This window comes from Antechinus flavipes, chromosome 2 (genome assembly GCF_016432865.1).
Source record: "Antechinus flavipes isolate AdamAnt ecotype Samford, QLD, Australia chromosome 2, AdamAnt_v2, whole genome shotgun sequence".
Classification (NCBI taxonomy): domain Eukaryota; kingdom Metazoa; phylum Chordata; class Mammalia; order Dasyuromorphia; family Dasyuridae; genus Antechinus; species Antechinus flavipes.
Window position 1 is genome coordinate 150,244,566 of NC_067399.1, and position 17,538 is coordinate 150,262,103.

Below are 17,538 nucleotides of genomic sequence, written 5' to 3' on the forward strand. Positions count from 1 at the left end.
GACCAAGTCACTTAACCCCAATTACCTCAGCAAATAATAGTAATAATAATTAAAGTGGTGATTTCAGAGAAACCCAAGTAAACTTGTTTGAATTGATGCAGAATAAAGAGAGCGGAATAATGAGAGTAATTTATATATTAACAATATTGTACACAAGTACAAAAGACTTGGGAACTCTGATCATCACAAGGACCAACCCACCATTCTATAGGATTCATAGTGAAACATTCTACTCACCTTCTTACAGAAAGGTAATAGATTCACTACGGGTTGAGAGATGAGTATCTGTCCATTTAATAAATTAAATTTTAAAATGCATCGTATCATTTGGTCCTTACTAAAACATTTTCCTGAGAAAGAAACTGAAGTAAACAGGTGAAATGATTTGCTCAAAGTAACGCAGCTAGCAAGTTTCTGAGGTGGAATTTGAACTCAGTTTTTCCTGACTCCAGAGCTAGCTCTTTATCCATTGTGCCACTTCGCTATGTGTAAATAGTTTCTATTTACTTGAGCACTATTTTTATCTCTTTTTATACTTATTATTCATTGTTATCTTTTCAAGTGTCTAATTCCGGACTAGATTTGTTATGGGAGGATGGATTTCAGAGGTGGAAAGAGCCATTGAAAGCAAATCCCTCATTTTGGGAGGTTCAGCAGATAAGGGACTTGGCTTTAATTGAGGAGGCGCAAATAGCAATGACAGAGTCAAATTTATTTTGTGTTCTTGCTTCTATACCTGTCAAGAGCGAGACCTGTCAAATCAACAAACCAAGCATTAACCTCCTATTATCTCGTAGAATACAAAGGAAGGCAACAGATTATCCTTATTCTTAATCCGCAATCTAGAAGTGAATATTTGTTGATTGATTTTTAGGTTTTGTTTTGTTTTTTGAAGGCAAAACACTTCTTTCTTTTTCTTTTTTTAAAATAGATCTGAACACTGTGTCCCGACTGAGGTTGGAGAGAGGTCATAGTTAGTTTACAGTATTTTATCCTCAGGCAAAAATACCTGTGGGGCTGAGCCTGATTTATTCGGATGAAACATCAGCTCCTCAGCTCCTTCTGCTCCCCACCCGCCCAGGCTGAGCGCCAGCCCCCGAGCCGATGCTCGGCCCCCTTCTCCGCCCCATTTCCTCTGCTCCGCCATCCCCTCCCCTGGACTTTCTAACTCTTAGGTGTCTACACAGCTTCAGAACTGGGCATGCTCAGTGATAGCAGGTCTCGCATGCCAGCAGTAAAGTTTGGTGCTTAATTAGACCTGCGGCTCCAGTCTGGCTGCCTGCCGTTGGCTCTCAGGGTTCCCTACGCCGGTGCAGTGGAGTGGGAGGGGGTGCTTTTAAGGAGCTTGGTAGTTACTGGAGATGACCGGCCAGGATCTTCTCTGACAACCCTGCTCCTTCGTCCAGTGCACGGCCGAGGGGCCTGTCCATCTGGGAGTCCCCCTCGCCCCCCGGTCGGTCCCGCTGTCCTGGCAGGCGGATCTCACTTTTTAGTCGGCCCGGAGCGAAGCTGCGCAGATATGGAGCAGAGCAGAAGGCACCGGGAACTGCTTATTCTCATGCAACTGGTCCTCGCGCCATTCTCCGGAGGAGGTGAGTGCGGCAATCCCCGATCTGCTGTCAGGGTCCGACTCAGGTCCACGTATGGGGGTTGGGAAGAAGTTGTGTTTTGCCTGCTTCTGTGTGTGCTCTTGAGTGTGTGTGAATACGTGTGTGTACGAGCACAGGCGTGCTTTTGTTTGCAAACGACTTCAGGCTCCTCCCGGAGTTTTGCTTCCTTCCTATCCTTTCTTACAGTTTGGGATTTGTAATCCGGCTGGGTGCTTTCATAAATACTTACTTGTTGATGGCTCCCCTTACACACACACACACACACACACACACACACACACACACACACACACACACACACACACACCCCTCCATCTCTCATTCCCCCCTCCTACTTTCACTGCCGCAGTGGGAGCTCTTGGAGGTAGGTCACTTTGGGGGTCCAAGATCCAGATCCAGAAGAGTGCTTACTTTGGCTTCTTTGCTTTGAAAATTGTTTCATCTGATAACATTTTCCGAGAGCGCCCAGAACTTCCTAAGGATGTTCTTAGGATAGTAGAGTTAAAGTAAGGAGGTATCTTCAAAATTGTGGCATAATTCTCTTATTTTACGTTAAGGAAACCGAGGTCCAGGATGGTTAACTCTGTTGAAGATCACACCGGTAGACAGAGAGCAAACTTTCCGAGTTCTTATGAAATGGGGAAAGGATGGAGATGTATTCCTTTTCCCTTCTTTTTATTATTGAGAATGAAGAACTCGGAAAGGCAGATCTGTAATATCCACCTTAAAAACCAGAGTCTTTGCAGTGACCACTAGGCTGTAAAAGCAGACACAAAACTTTTGCCTAACTTCTTTTTTATCTTTACATAATCACACTCGCTCGCTGTCCTGGGAAATTTTGAGACCAGCAGCAAGTTATTTCAGGCTGAATCATGCTTCAGATAGGAATGATAGGATATAGCTAGCTGAGCTGTTATAGTGCATAGGTGTATATAGTATATACAACGGCTCTTTGGACATGGATTTTAGAGATCATCTTAGTCCAATACCCTCATTTTCCATGTGAAGAAATTTCGTGATTTTAGCAAGCTTATAGAGGAAGTGTTACATCTGAAACATAGAGAATAACTTACAGAGTAACAGACTCTGAGAACTATATGTCCAACCTATACCTAAACAAATTCCTTTACTTCATATATAAATGACCATGTAGCCTTTGCTTTTAAAGATCTTTTCAACACACTAGACTTGCCTTTATTTATTTTTTTAATAGTTTTTTATTTACAAGTTATATGCATGGGTAATTTTACAGCATTGACAATTGCCAAATCTTTTGTTCCAATTTTTCCCCTCCTTCCCCCTCCCTCCTCCCCTAAATGTTAGGATGACCAGTAGATTTTAAATATATTAAAGTATAAATTAAATACAAAATAATAGACTTGACTTTAAACAAGACTGTGATTCAGATCATGCCTCTGACCATTGCTAATTCAGTCAATAAACATTTATTAAGCATTTACTATGTGCTAGGCATAGTGCTAAAAATTGCACTTAACTTCCCTCAGACTCACTTTCCTTATCTGTAAAAGTGGATTAATAATAACTATGTGTCTACCTCAAATGAGATAATGTATGTAAAGTGTTTTTGCAAACTTTAAAATGCTATGTAATTATTTTGAACTTCCAGTGTAGAAGACTACATTACCACTTGTGGTGACTTCTACCACTTTTGGATAATTATTAGAGTTTTTCCTTACCTGAAACCAAGTCCTCTAATTTCAAATTCAGGGTATTTTCCACTATGCCTCAGCTGCCTCTATGCAGAATGCTTAATAATGTTCAGACCACCGGGTACTGATGATCTCTAGATGTTGGAATCAATCCCATTTTTAACTTTCAATCACCTTGAATTTAACCTTAAATCATCTTTGGGGCTTCATCTTCATTTAAAAAAAAAAAAAAGATTATTCTTTTGCACCTATGCACTATAACAACAACTAGATGGCAGAATGGATTGAGCACCAGCCTTGAAATCTGGAGGATCCTAGTTCAAATCTGAATTTAAGACATTTAACACTTCCTCACTATGTTACCCTAGGCAAGTCACAATCCCAATTGCCTCAGGAGGAAAAAAAAGATTTTTGTGTTGAAATTCATGGTAGACTTCCCAGTATTGAAACAAGTTGATGGATTCTATTATGTTGAGCTGTATTGTTGCAAGGACAGAATTCAAAAGCTTTTCCAAATATGATAGCCTCTCCATCTCAGGAGTTTGAGAAGTTACTTGCAGTCTACAAAATCATCAACAAAAAAACCTTTAGCTTTTTTGCTAACTAAACATATACCAGACATTTTTCCTTAGCTAAGTGGTTTCTCTTCCCGTGCCACATGTGGTTTCTGTCTCTTTTCACTATGAATGTGGTTAGCTGACAAATTCAGGGTATAGCTGCAAATGTTAGCTTTTTCTTTCCCAGATAATATTGAAGCAGTTTTGAGGAACCCTTGGAAGTCTTGATTTGTGATAGAAATCCTGTATTCTAAAAGAATTCCAAATAAAAGACCCTTTTTGCATATGGATTACCTGAGATTAGACTCTTTAGTCTGAGGAATGCGGCAGTTTAAGGATTCAGGAATCTTGGCTGTCTGTGACAATTAAAAGCAAACTTTTTAAAATAGCCAGTCAAAAAAGCAAGCTTTAAAAAAATATTCTGAACTTTTTCTTGAACTTTCAGATAAAATCTGCCTTAGACTTCAATTGCATCAGGCTACTGGGGAGACTGGTTCCAGACAATCTTAGAATAAAATGCAAAAGAATTGAAAATAAATTAGTCCTAACTATGTGAACATTGTTTTAAGGAGGAAAATAAAATGATTATAAAAGGGGGAGGGGACTCTGTCATTTGTTTGAATCTCCTGCACGTGATTACAGTGTTTATTTTGATATGGATAAAAGGCTTTGCCTAGATCTAAAGGATGAAGGGAATGTCATAAATTGAATTTTTTAAATTGTTTTTTTTCTTGTGACTTTTCAGTCTGTTGAAGCAAAATAGATTCTCAATCTGAGGTCTATGAATATTTTTCTGGAAATATGTTTAATTCATTTCAACATAATTGACTTCCTTTGTGATCCTGTGTATTTTTTTTTTTTTTTTATGCATTTAAACCTCAAGAAGGGTCCAGAGAGTCACCAGATTGCCCACAAGGGTCCATGGCACAAAAAAGATTAAGAATTTCTGGGTTAAAGGAACAACTTTGGTCTTTTGAAAAATCTAAAGTATCGTTTCCTTTCCAAAAGAGAAAAGAAAGGTATTCTCCCAACCAAAAGTCAAGAAAAAAAATCATACTAGGAAATATATTTAAAGATAGAAATTAGATCATATGAAAATCCAGCTTTCCCTAGTTCTAAAATGTGTTTATTGCTAATAATTGATTTGATTTGCGAATAAGGTAAAAAGAGGAGAGGGAGAGAGAGATAGGGCCCACAGAAGACTGGATAAATGACATCCATTGAGCATTCAAAATATTATTTTAACCATTGGATTCACCTCCTACTACCAGACTTTTAATGGGATCTGCTGAACAAGAGATTCATTGGTTTGCTTTCCATTCCCTTCAGTTCCCAGCGACTTCTAGGGAGACTTTTAATAGGCAGGAGACACAGGCCAGAAAGGAAGCTTAATCACAAACTAGATAGTCAGTCCCTGGTCTTTTATTTGTTAAACTTTAATTTTAAAACATCTAGAGTCTCTTAAATTTCTGTCCAAAAACTAGATATTCAAATACCTTGATCCTCAACTAAAACATATATCATACTTACTGATTTGAGGGTTGGGAAAATGTCCCCACACTTGAGAAAACAGGAACAGTCTGAAGGGTTGCAAAACTAAGGATAGTAACCACTAGTTTGGCTCCAAAATTCCTGCTAATCAGTATCAACTAGTTGAGTAACTGAGAGATAAGGCAAGGCCTCAGGTAAAATGAGTTTCCCCTTCATCAGCTTTATTTTCATTGTCCTTATCAGAGCTTCTTAAATTTTTGCCACTCGGGACCCCTTTTCACCTGAGAAATTTTTATGTGACCCCAGACATATGAAGTGGGCATACAAATCAAACATTTACTGATAATAAATCGTAATTTTATGATCTCCACATTCAGTTGTAAGATTTCCAATGGGATCAGGAACCATAGGTTAAGAAGCTGGAGTCTATACTGTAGTTCTTCTGGTTTTAGATTGTCTTATAGTCAGAGAATTAAACTTTCCCAGATGCAGAATATATCAGGTTACATTATGAAGAGCCTTTTAGTATGGAGAGAATTCTACCTTGGTATTCAGAGAATTTACATTAGAATCCTCAGCCTCCTTTCTATGACATTGACTAAATCCCTCAAACTCTCTTTCACTCTAAATCCAGCAGCTTTTTTTGCTGGGGTAGGGAGAAGCAATTGGGTTTAAGTGACTTTCCCAGGGTGACCCAACTAGGAAGGGTTAAGTGTCTGAGGCCAAATTTGAACTTAGATCCTCAGACTCCAGGACCAATGATCTATCCCACTATGTCACCTAGTTGCCCCTCAATCTCTCTTGGTATCGGGTCAGGTTCCTCAGGAATGAAAAGCTTTTTAATGTTCCTTCCAGCTTTGAACCAAAGAACTCAGAAAGTGGCTATGCATTGTGAATACTCAAGAGTGTGTAGTTAATCATAAAGAACTTTTTTAAACTCTAGAGAAATTATTAACTACTAATGTTTCTCTAAGATAAACTTTCTTAGACAAAATGTATTAAAGCCATTCTTCATCCACCAAAATGTAGTCAGTATCTAAACATGAAATTAGGAGACATTCTTGATATGATAAACAAGCAGAGCAATAATTGAGTAAGGATCAGAACTTAAATATTATGGTCTTTTCTTGCTTAGATCATCTTTTTCAAATTTTATTTTGCTGTGATGGACTTGGTTCTTTTCAACAAAGGTGATTCAGGCCAATTCCAATAGAAGTGTATTGGAGAGAGCCTTCTGTATCCAGAGAGAGGGTTATGGGAACTGAATGTGGATCATAACATAATAATTACACTTTTTTTGTTGTTGTTTGCTTACTTGTTTTTTTCTTTCTTTTTTTTTTTTCCTTTTTGATCTAATTTTTCTTGTGTAGCATGACAAATCTGGAAATAGGTTTGAAGAACTGCACATATTTAAATTATATTGGATTACTTGTCTGGAAAAGGAGGAAGTGAGAGGGGAGGGAGAAAAATATGGAACACAAGGTTTTGCAAAGGTGAATGTTCAAAATTGAAAAATAAAAAGCTATTATAAAAAATTAAATATATATTTTTTGGAATAGGTTTTATTTTTCACCTAGCAGAAAATGCAAAAAATTTGTACCTAAGCCTTTAACAGTGACTTTAACAGTCTCTTTCATTTATTTATTTATTTATTTTGAGACGGATTCTAGCTCCAAAATTATAGCTTTGTGTTCTCTGGGCCTCAGTTTCTTTATCTATAAAAATGAAAGGGTAAGCTCTTTGCTAGTAGATAGCAGATTCTATTTGACATTTTTTCTTTTTGTATTCTTTGGGTTTAAAGCAGTTCCTGAAACAAAATAGGTGCTTAATAAATGTTTGTGAATTGATTGCCTAGGTGACCTTTCAAATAGAAGCCTTCTCACATTAAGATTGTAGAACCTATTATATATTCATTTTCTTTATTCTGAAAAATATTTTGCCAGTTAACTTATAATGTCACAGAATCAAAAAAGAAATAATTTAGAAATGGTAGCTTTGAATTTGATGATGTTGGGGAAAATAGGTCATTCCAAAATTCACATTACAGAGGAATGTCAAGTTAACATCAAGTGGGCGTGTTTCAGTTTTCTTTTGTGAGAAAGTTCCTTTAAGCAGTAACAGTCTCTGAATTGTCACCTATTTTATTTTGTTGTATTTTTAAGCATTCAAATTTCTTAAACTATTTTGCTTAATATTTTAGGCTATTAGTAGTATTAACCATTGAAAAGAGCGACAACAAAAAACAAAAAAATAAGAATGATGTGAAAGCTTCATTTACAGAACTATCTTTCTGTATCTTTTTAAAACTATATTTCTAAAATAAGAAAAGTACTTACTTGTTCTTATTTTATTTAAGTCCATGCTTTGATTTATCTTGAATGTATAGACCAACATTTTCGAAACATCACATATTCCTGTTAGCAAAATTCTTAATGGAAATGGGAAAATCTCCAGTGCAGTCAAAATGTTGAGGTTTAGATTTGGGGTACCTAAATGAAATTAGGGTTTAGTTGAGGTCTAGTGGCAGGTTTGGGGTACAGAGAATCAAGCAAAGCTCCCCTGCAATCCCCTTGGATTCAGAGCAAGGATACACAGTAAATGGGGTCTAGTAGCGGCATGAGTCCCCAATAAAAGCATTTATTGGCCCGAGAGCTAGATTGATAAAAGAGGTTTATTATTAGGTTTGGAAATAAGGAGATAGGTGAAGATAGAGATAAGGAGGGCACCAGACAGAGGGTCCAGTGGACAGAGGGTCCTCACATGGCTAGCATGTTTGGAATCTCTGCCAAGAGGGGTTTCCAGCCTGGCCTTTTTATAATAGAAGACTTAGCTTGAGGGGCTTTTGGGTGTATAGCCCCAAAGTTGGCTCAGATCTGGGTGGGACTGGGACAGGTCCGGATCTTCTATTGGAATTCAAAGGGACCAGGATTTGTGAGTCAAAGGGTAATTACATTCACTAGGAGGGGATGGGAATCTAGAAACTAATCTTTCCCATATCAAAAGGCCCTCAAAGCACTGAACTGAATTATTCAAAGTAACACCCATGCAGTACTACCCTAGTGGGTTTTAATTGGACTTGTAAAAGTAAAGCAAGATTTAGTTCAAAGTAAAAATTTTTTTTTGCCTAAATTATCCAGATCATTACTGGCCTTCTCCACTTTCCTAACCCAACCTCCATTTTCCAAAGGAGGATATTCAGAAGATAGATAGAAAAGATAGATAAGTTAGAAAATATAGAAATAGAAAACCAGAGAATTTCAACATGCTAGCTTTGGAGAAGATTGGGGCCAGGATAATGGTGGTGGTAAGAGGTTTGGGTGATAGAGTATGATGCTGATTATTGGCTAAACATCTTCATCAGTGGGTAGATTTTTCTAATTTTTGTCTTAATCATCTTCAGCACTGGGTGGACCTATTATTGATAATGTGTTTGTTTTTTCTTTGGTGGTTATTGTTTTGTTTTCTAGAGCCTTCATTCTTTCCTCTCCATTTCTTTTGCTTGCTGAGTCTAAAAAGGTACAATAGGAAAAGTAAATTCCTTGGACGTCTTGCCCTTCCCTCTTTAGAAAAGTTAATTCGTCTTTCAGCAGCTATAAAAAAGGGGGTGGGATTAATCCAGTATTTTAAAAATAGTTCACGAGCCCATCATTCCTTTAATTTCTAAGCTTTTTTTTGTTTATGAGTATTTTTAACAGCTCTAGGAATTCAGCAAATAGACTATTTGAAACACTTGTTTTAAAATACTTATTTCCTTAGTTTCAGCATCAGTTCTGAATTTTGTCACATGAACTTTTAACCTATCGTCTCCCTAATTTTGGTGTTTAGTTTTGCACTAGATTGATAGTGCACTAGGTTGCACTAGGTCAAAATTTGTTTCCGTTTTTTTCCAATCATGTCAAGACTTTAATATTATTATAGTTTTATTGGTAATCATTTAATAAGATGTAGCATCAAGATAAAGAGAAGTAAGCTATTCCTACCAGTTGTAGTAGAGGAAAATATTGTGATGTAGACTCAGAGCCAAGAATACTGAGGTTCAACTCATGTTTTATTGATGTTTCTTAGTTATGTGACATAGACAAGCTGCTTAACCTCCTTGGGAGAATGGAGTCAGAAACAGCAAAAACAATGGTTGCCTACTACTGAAAACTTGTGTGATTCATGATCTTTTCATCACTAACACTATTTTCTATTTATCTAAAAACAATAAAACTTCATGGATATACCCTCACAACAAACACTGACATTTAATAGGCTAATCATTGTTAAAAAAAAAAAAAAGAGAGAGAGAGAGAGAGAGAGAGAAAGAGAGAGAGACACACACAGACAGGATGTGAGAGTGACAAAGGTGGTGTGGGATAGAGTACAGAACCATTAGAGATGCATCCTCTCTAAGCTAAACATTCTAAGCTAAAAAAGAGGAAATAGACCAATGCATCCTCTCTAAGCTAAACATTCAAATTCAGGAAAAATGGCTGCCCTAAGGCAAGATGACTATTAGAAGACTTAATGTCACCAGATTAGAGTCCTTCACTGAGCATGAACTAGTTGTGATTAATCTGGAGAGAAAGCTAAGCCAACACACTGTTAACTATGGAGCAGAAAAGGAGTGGGAAGCTTTTAGAGATATGGTGTACAGCACCATCTTTACTCATCTAGGTCAGAACATTCAAGATTGGTTTGTTGAAAATAATAGGAACATTCAGAAGCTGCTAAATGAAAAAAATGAAAACTCCACAGGTTTATTAGAAGGATCATTTATCTCTAAGAAGAGAATTCCTTTAAAAGTTTACATTTCAAGTCTATGTTTCAAGAGATGCAGAATTCTTGAATCAGTAAGAAAGCAGATGAAATTCAGTTTCCTGAAACTAACCATCCAAAGCATTTTTATGATGCCCAAAAGGCTATTTATGAGCCAAAGATCTATAGTACTTCTTAACTATCCAACACTACTGGAGTCACATTGATTAGTGTTAAAGATGTGATCCTGAAGAGATGGACTGAACATTTCCATAATGTTCTCAACAGACCATTATCAAGCAGTGCTGAAGCCACTGACTTTGTACTTTAAATTGGATGTCAATAGCTCTCTAGCCAAACTTCCAACTGAAAAAGAGGTTTTGAATACCATTAGGCTCTTCTTATGTGATGAAGAACCTGTTGCTGATTCTATTCCAGCTGAGATTTATAAGGCAGTGAGTTCTCTGTTCATACAAAAGCTGTCTAAAATCTTATAGATTATATGGCAAGAGTTTATCCCCTAGGGATTCAAGGATGCCTCCATTGTCCATCTTTATAAAGATAAAGGAAATAGGTTTTCCTGTGATAATCACAGGGATTTCCCTTTCTTAATCATTCCTGCAAGATTCTTGTTAGAGTGCTTAATAGTCTGGATGTATATATAGACGCACACAACTTAAGCTTATGTCAGTGTTTGGGAGACTCCAAAGGAAAGTGTGGGAAAGGAGAGGTATTAGATTGCCTATCAAGCTGAAGGTCTACAGAGCTGCTCTGTTGACCTCTTTGTTGTAAGCCTGTGAAACCTGGACACGATACCAGTACTCATTCTAGGAAACTGAATTGCTTCCTCTTCAATTATCTCAGGAAGATTCTGAAGATCATCTGGCAAGATAAGGTACCAGACACTGATACCTTTCTTGAACTGAACTGCCAAGCATTCAGATTCTGCTGCAGAGAGAATTACTCTGCTGGGCTGGCCATGTTGTTGGTGTACCAAATATATGTTTACCTAAAAGACTATTTTACAGAGAACTCACCGAAGATAAGTGCTCACAAGGAAGCGATGCATAAACATTCTCAAGGTTTTTCTGAAGATCTTTGAAATTGACCTTGAGACATGGGAGATGGACACAGGACCTGTGTCTGATGGCATGCCTGCAAAGAAGGCACTGTGCTCTATGAGTAAAGCAGAATTGCAGTAGTTCAAAAGAAATATGAGTACACAAATTTAGAGACATCTCCATTCCAAATATTCATAAAAACTATTTGTGCCTTGTAGAGGGCTGGAACTCTGAAAAGGTATACTTGAATCTAAGACAGCAGAGCACTAAGGCTAATTACCTACTCAGTGTGAGATAATGGTTCTATAAGCACATATTTAGTTGATATGATGATGTGATGGCTCTCCTCACGATTGGCGCTTGTTGAATGTGATGAGATAATCGGAGGCAAGGATTTGAGGGCTGGGGGAGAGGATCAGAGTCTCAGTATGATGAGGAGAAGAGACTTCAAGCTCCAGACTCCAGAATCCAGGATTTGTCTTTAAAGAGCCACATGGCAGCTTGCCTGCCTCCTTCACTTCTCCTCCTACAGACCAAGAATTTTGACTGATCCTGAGGCCCTCCAGAGAGCTAGCCCAGACATTATAGTGCCTAACCTGTGACAGTCTTCTGAGTTCATATTGGTCTGATCAGCCACAATTGGACACACACACTGTACCATTGATTCTAAAATAGTAATGTCATTTTAGTCTACTTCAAGAAGGAAGGATAACAACATCAAGATAAAGAGAAGAGGTAAGGGTGTGCTGGAGGGAAGTATTGTGATATTACGGGGTGGATTTAGAGTCAGGAAAACTTGAATTTAACTCCTATTCCTAACATTTTTTGGCTGTGTGACTTAATCAAGCCATGTAACTTCTTTGGGCCCCAGTTTCTTCCATCTATAAACATAGAATTGATAATACTATAAACTTCCTTATAATATTATTGTGAAACTCAAATGAGATAATGTGTGTCAAAAGCTTTGTAAATTTTAAAGTGCTATATAAATTGCCCTGCTCTCTGGACTCTCCAGCAGACTTGCCATTTTGGCTGTCTTATCATCCTGCCCCTTCAGTTCTTGAATTTAAGTTCTTGCAATTGTTTTTGTAAAGGGTATGTGGTTTTATTCACAATAATGGTAACTTTCCAAATAAGATTGCCTCTCCCTGGCCACCCACTGGCCTATGTAAATTGTTTCTTCTCTGTCCAGCACCATGCTTGACACGTGCTTCCTTCCTTCCTTCCTTCCTTCCTTCCTTCCTTCCTTCCTTCCTTCCTTCTTTCCTTCCTGAGTAACTCTACACATGTCACTTAGTATCAGTTTATGTAAGTCTCTTTAGGCCTTTCAGAAATTATCCTGCTGATTAATTCTTATGGAACAATAATATTCAGTTTCATTCATATAGCATAACTTATTTAGCCATTTCCCAACTGATGGGCATCCACTCAGTCTCCAGTTAGTAGTATGGCATTTTTTAAGAGAAAGTCAAGACTTCAAACATAGAACTTAAATGCAAACTCACAGATAGCCAAAAAACAAACAAACAAACAAAAAAAAACAAACAAACAAAAAAAACAACCAAAACCCAAAACAAAGAACCAAAACTCTTTCTCTTTTACATTTCACTGTATTAAAGTAATTGTTTCTCTGGCTTCTTGCTGTACAAGCAGAAGAGATTCATAGCCCTTTTAGAATGGATTATCCAGGGCCAGGATAAAACATTCTTGTTCTTTTTGGCAATCCTGGGGTTGGAATGCCTCCAGGCCATTTAAAACTGTTCTTTGACCCAGGTCCCACAATCCCTTCCTTCCTTCTACACAAAGGATCTCCTTAGAGATTTTGATGACCTTCTCTTACTTTATTCTAAGTAAGCCATTCCAATTTATTCTTTCTCTCAATACCTGGGAAAAATGTTTTTCAGACTTGATCATCAATTCCCAAAGAGATTTTTGAGAGGATTCAAAATGGCTTTCCCAGGCCTTTTCCTTTGCCTATTTCCCATTTGTTTTGTAAAGTGAGTGGTCCTAGGTATACAAACCATCAAGGAGTTTCTCTGAAAAAACAATTTATAGCAACATTATTTCAGATAGCAAAGTGTTGGCAACAGCTCATGTGTTCAGGCAATGGTATATGAATGTAACGGAATATTGTGTCGTAAGAAATGCCATATATGAAAAAAACCAAAGAAATGTAGGAAACTTGGTGGTGTAGAGGGCAAAGCAGTAGACTTAGACTCAGGAAGGCCCAAATTCTGCTTCAAATATTTAGTAGCTCTATGACCCTACATTGGTCTCTTAACCTACTTCCCAGGATTGTTATGAGGCTCCAGTGAGATAACATATGTAAAGAGCATTGTAAGCTTTAAAACATTATTGTTATTATTATTTTATTATAAGAGGCTTATATCATACAGATTGAAGAAACTAAAACTAAATAATCATATTTGCTATAATTTGTAAAGGATAAATATACAATCTGGAAAAGATTCCAGAAAAGAGATTTTTTTTTTTTAAAAAGGTTCTAGTTGTAATTTGAAAGAAATGGTTTTGTTACTCCCTTGTAGGTTATTTTGCACTTAAATTTTTTTTCTTAACACATTTGAAATATTTGTGTTTGATTGATAATTACATTTACTTTAGTAGATCAAATGATGAGAACTGTATAAAAGTGAATACCTTAGGAAGGTATAGGTTCTTTTTCCTTAGAGTTTTCAAGTCAAGACTGATCACTTATCGAAAATGCTATATGAAGGATTCTTAGTTAAGCAGAGATTAGACTGGATGGCCTTCCATGTCCCTTCTAACTTCACGGTTTGTTGGAATCTTTACAAATTGTTGTCATTAGAGTTGATAGAGACAATAATTATCTAATTTAGCATGGTTCAGTATCATTAATCTAATCCTACAAGGAGAAGTTTTGGGCCAGAACCTGAAACAAGGTACTAAGTAGAACTAATTGATACAATGCTTGTGGTCACACTTTTAGAGAGCTCATATAAGCAAAAAGTATTTAAGTATTCATTGGAGTTCACAAGTATGGGAGATTCACAAAATAAACTTTGTAACTTTGTGAATTCATACCTCCCTTGAAGCTTTTAGGGTCAGAGAGCACTCTGGGAGAAAACCCATAATCCCATTCTCTCAGAAGAGTCATATATAAACTGTCAAGAGAGTTCAGCTGAATTAGATTGGAGAGGAGCACGCTGGGACAGACGCAGAACACTCTGGGAGACTGAGAGCCAGAAGCCCTCTCTCTGAGGCAAGACAGATCCATTCCATTTTCCACTTGGCTGGCTGGGCTGAAGGACAAACCTTTGGATTTGGAGACATTCGGAGGGAGCTCTTGGAACCAAGCAGAGAGATAGACCTCTAAGCTAATTGGGCTATATTGGAGACAATAAAAGATCTGAACTTTTATCACCTGGCTGCATTTGGGTTAATTATTGATCTGAATTGCAACTAAGGCTGCCTCCAAAAAACCTCCCCAAGAAACCTGCTTTCTCCCAGAGAAAACTATTATTTTAAAGAAGAGAAAAGAACACCACAATGGTTCTGGAGGAGGATGGAGTATATTATTCTTTAAGTAGATGCCATTTTTTAAACTTAGTCTTTTTTTTTTTTTTTTAATAACTTTTTATTGACAGAACCCATGCCAGGGTAATTTTTTACAGCATCATCCCTTGCATTCACTGCTGTTCCGATTTTTCCCCTCCCTCCCTCCATCCCCTCCCCCAGATGGCAAGCAATCCTTTACATGTTGAATAGGTTACAATATATCCTGGATACAATATATATGTGCAGAACCGAACAGTTTTCTTGTTGCACAGGGAGAATTGAATTCAGAAGGTATAAGTAATCCGGGAAGAAAAATAAAAATGCAAGCAGTTTATATTCATTTCCCAGTGTTCTTTCTTTGAGTGTAGCTGCTTCTGTCCATCTTTGATCAATTAAAGCTCTCTTTATTGAAGAGATCCACTTCCATCAGAATACATCCTCAAACAGTATCATTGTTGAAGTATATAATGATCTCCTGATTCTGCTCATTTCACTTAACATCAGTTCATGTAAGTTTCGCCAGTCCTCTCTGTATTCATCCTGCTGGTCATTCCTTACAGAATAATAATATTCCATAATGTTAAACTTAGTCTTTAATTTTTTTCCTTTTTAAAAAATATATTTTGTTAATGTCTTATTTTCTACATCATAGATATTTCTCATCTTACCACCCTTTTAGCATTATTCTTGTGACAATGAAAAACAAGCAAAAACATAAAATATAGAAGTTATTTATGATAATATATAAACAATATTCTGATTAAGGAATCTCCCACCTTTCAGTTTTAAGAGTAAGGATATGTCGCATTATCTCTTCTTTAGGACTTTTATTGGTTTTTCCATTACAAAGAGTTCAACTACCTTTTGGTGATTTTTTTTTTTTTAATTTGCCTAGTAATCATTGTTCATATTGTCTTCTTGGTTCTACTTATTTATTCTGTATCCATTCTTATAAATCTATCCATGTGTATCTGAATTTTTCATATTAGTCATTTCTTATATTCATATATCAAAACTTTTTAAGCCATTCCCCAATCAGTGGCTATTGACTATGTTTCTACTTCTTTGTTACTTACAGAGAGGTCTGTTAGGAACTTTGGTTGTTTCTTATATGTTCTGCAGGTATATGCCTAGGTGTGAGGTGACTGCAGAGTCAAAAAATAGGGATTTCAAAGTAAATAAATAGAATCAAATAAAATTCAAAGTATAAAAGAAGCAAGTGCCTTGTTTTGAGGGGAGAAAGGTACTGACTGAATGGATAATATTTATTGAATGAATGAATCATTAAGTGTAGAGAAATTTTTAATATTGAACAAGGCTTTCTTTTGCTATAATTTAAACTTTTTCCTTTTGATTTAAATCCATTCATTTTCTTCCCTATTTTAATTTGACTTTCTGCTTTCTCATTATAATTGACATTTTTCTAGTTGTATATTTAGAATTTAATCTTTTCATTAAGAAAATTTGAGAAAAGCATTCAAAATAATTTAATTTGTGCATTAATAACATCTACTTTTATACTACTTTGAGGTATGCAAAGCATTTTAAATTTATTCTTTTTTATAAAGCTTTTTTATTTTCAAAACATATGCACGGATAATTTGACAACATTGATCCTTGTATAGCCTTGTGTTTAAGATTTTCTCCTCCTTTCCTCCACTCCCTCCCTTAGATGGCAAGCAATTCAATATATGTTAAACATGTTAAAATTTATGTTAAACCCAATACATATATTCTTTAATTGAATTTTCCCAACTATATGAGGTAACTGCTACAGGCATGATTATGCCATTATTACAAGTGAGAAAACTGAGGCTCAGAGAAGTTAGTTAGATGATTTGCTCATAATTACATAGCTAATTGTAGAGTCAGAATTTAAACTAAAATTTTCCCGTCTCCAAGTCCAGCCTTTATCCCTTGTTCATATGGTATCTGCTTTCCATTTTCTTTTATCCTTAGAGAAGAAGGGTATCATGGTTTATTGGAAAGAACACTGTATTTGGAGCTTAAAGAACTGGATTTGACTCCCCAGTCTATCATTTATTCTTTGTGTAACCTTGGCCAAATTAACTTATCTCTCTAGAGCTTAACTTCTTCATCCATTAAACTCAATGATCTCTTAACTGTCTTTCTACTTCTAACTCTTATGTGCAAAGCATAATGCATAGGTAGGTATTGCAAAAGAGCACAGAAAATAATAAAATATATAGATTCAGAATAAGATAAATCAAACTAATGGTCTCTAAACCCCAGTTTTAGTATCATATATAGCAGAGGAAATTATGTCTTAAAATTTAAAAGTCAACTTTTAAAGTGATAAGGGGGTGAAGCTCATTTGTGGATTTTCCCCCCTTTGGAAAAAATAATAACATTGACTTCTTGCTTCTGAATCATTCCATTTTATTGTCGCCCTCAATTTCATCTACTGCCAGTCTTTTCTTGACTCAATGGCAAAATAGATTTTCTGCAAGTATTTTTTTTAAAAAAAGCTACCTTTGGACTAAGATTATCCATGGAAAGTTTTACACTAAAGGAAAAGAATGTTTGAGAAAGTTATGACCGCACAGAGAGCTATAATGAAAAACATTCTGTAATCTTAATAGGTGGAATCTTACTTCAGTAAATTATATACTGGCATATTTATGCCCTCTTGGGCATATTTTTTTCTCTTCATACTGAGCTATTTAAGGAGACTTTGTGAGTAATATCTTTTGTATCTTATAGAGTACATTGGCTCATAGATCTGGAGTTATATGGGACTTCAGAAGGCTTGTATTTTAAATCCCATATTTTATTTTATTTTTTAAAGATAATAGCTTTTTATTTTCAAAATATATCCAAAGATAGTTTTCAACATTCATTCTTGCAAATT

At 36.2% G+C, this 17,538-nt stretch overlaps 1 protein-coding gene across 1 annotated transcript in view; it reads left to right on the forward strand.

Annotated features, from left to right (window-relative positions):
• Positions 1–1,182: 1,182 nt before the first annotated feature.
• The window catches only part of MERTK (MER proto-oncogene, tyrosine kinase), a 118,313-nt gene continuing 101,957 nt past the window's right edge, over positions 1,183–17,538 (forward strand). The window contains exon 1 of the mRNA XM_051975807.1: positions 1,183–1,592. Within this exon, the coding sequence (XP_051831767.1) occupies positions 1,520–1,592 (73 nt within the window). The 5' untranslated portion in view covers positions 1,183–1,519. The remainder of the gene's footprint in view (positions 1,593–17,538) is intronic.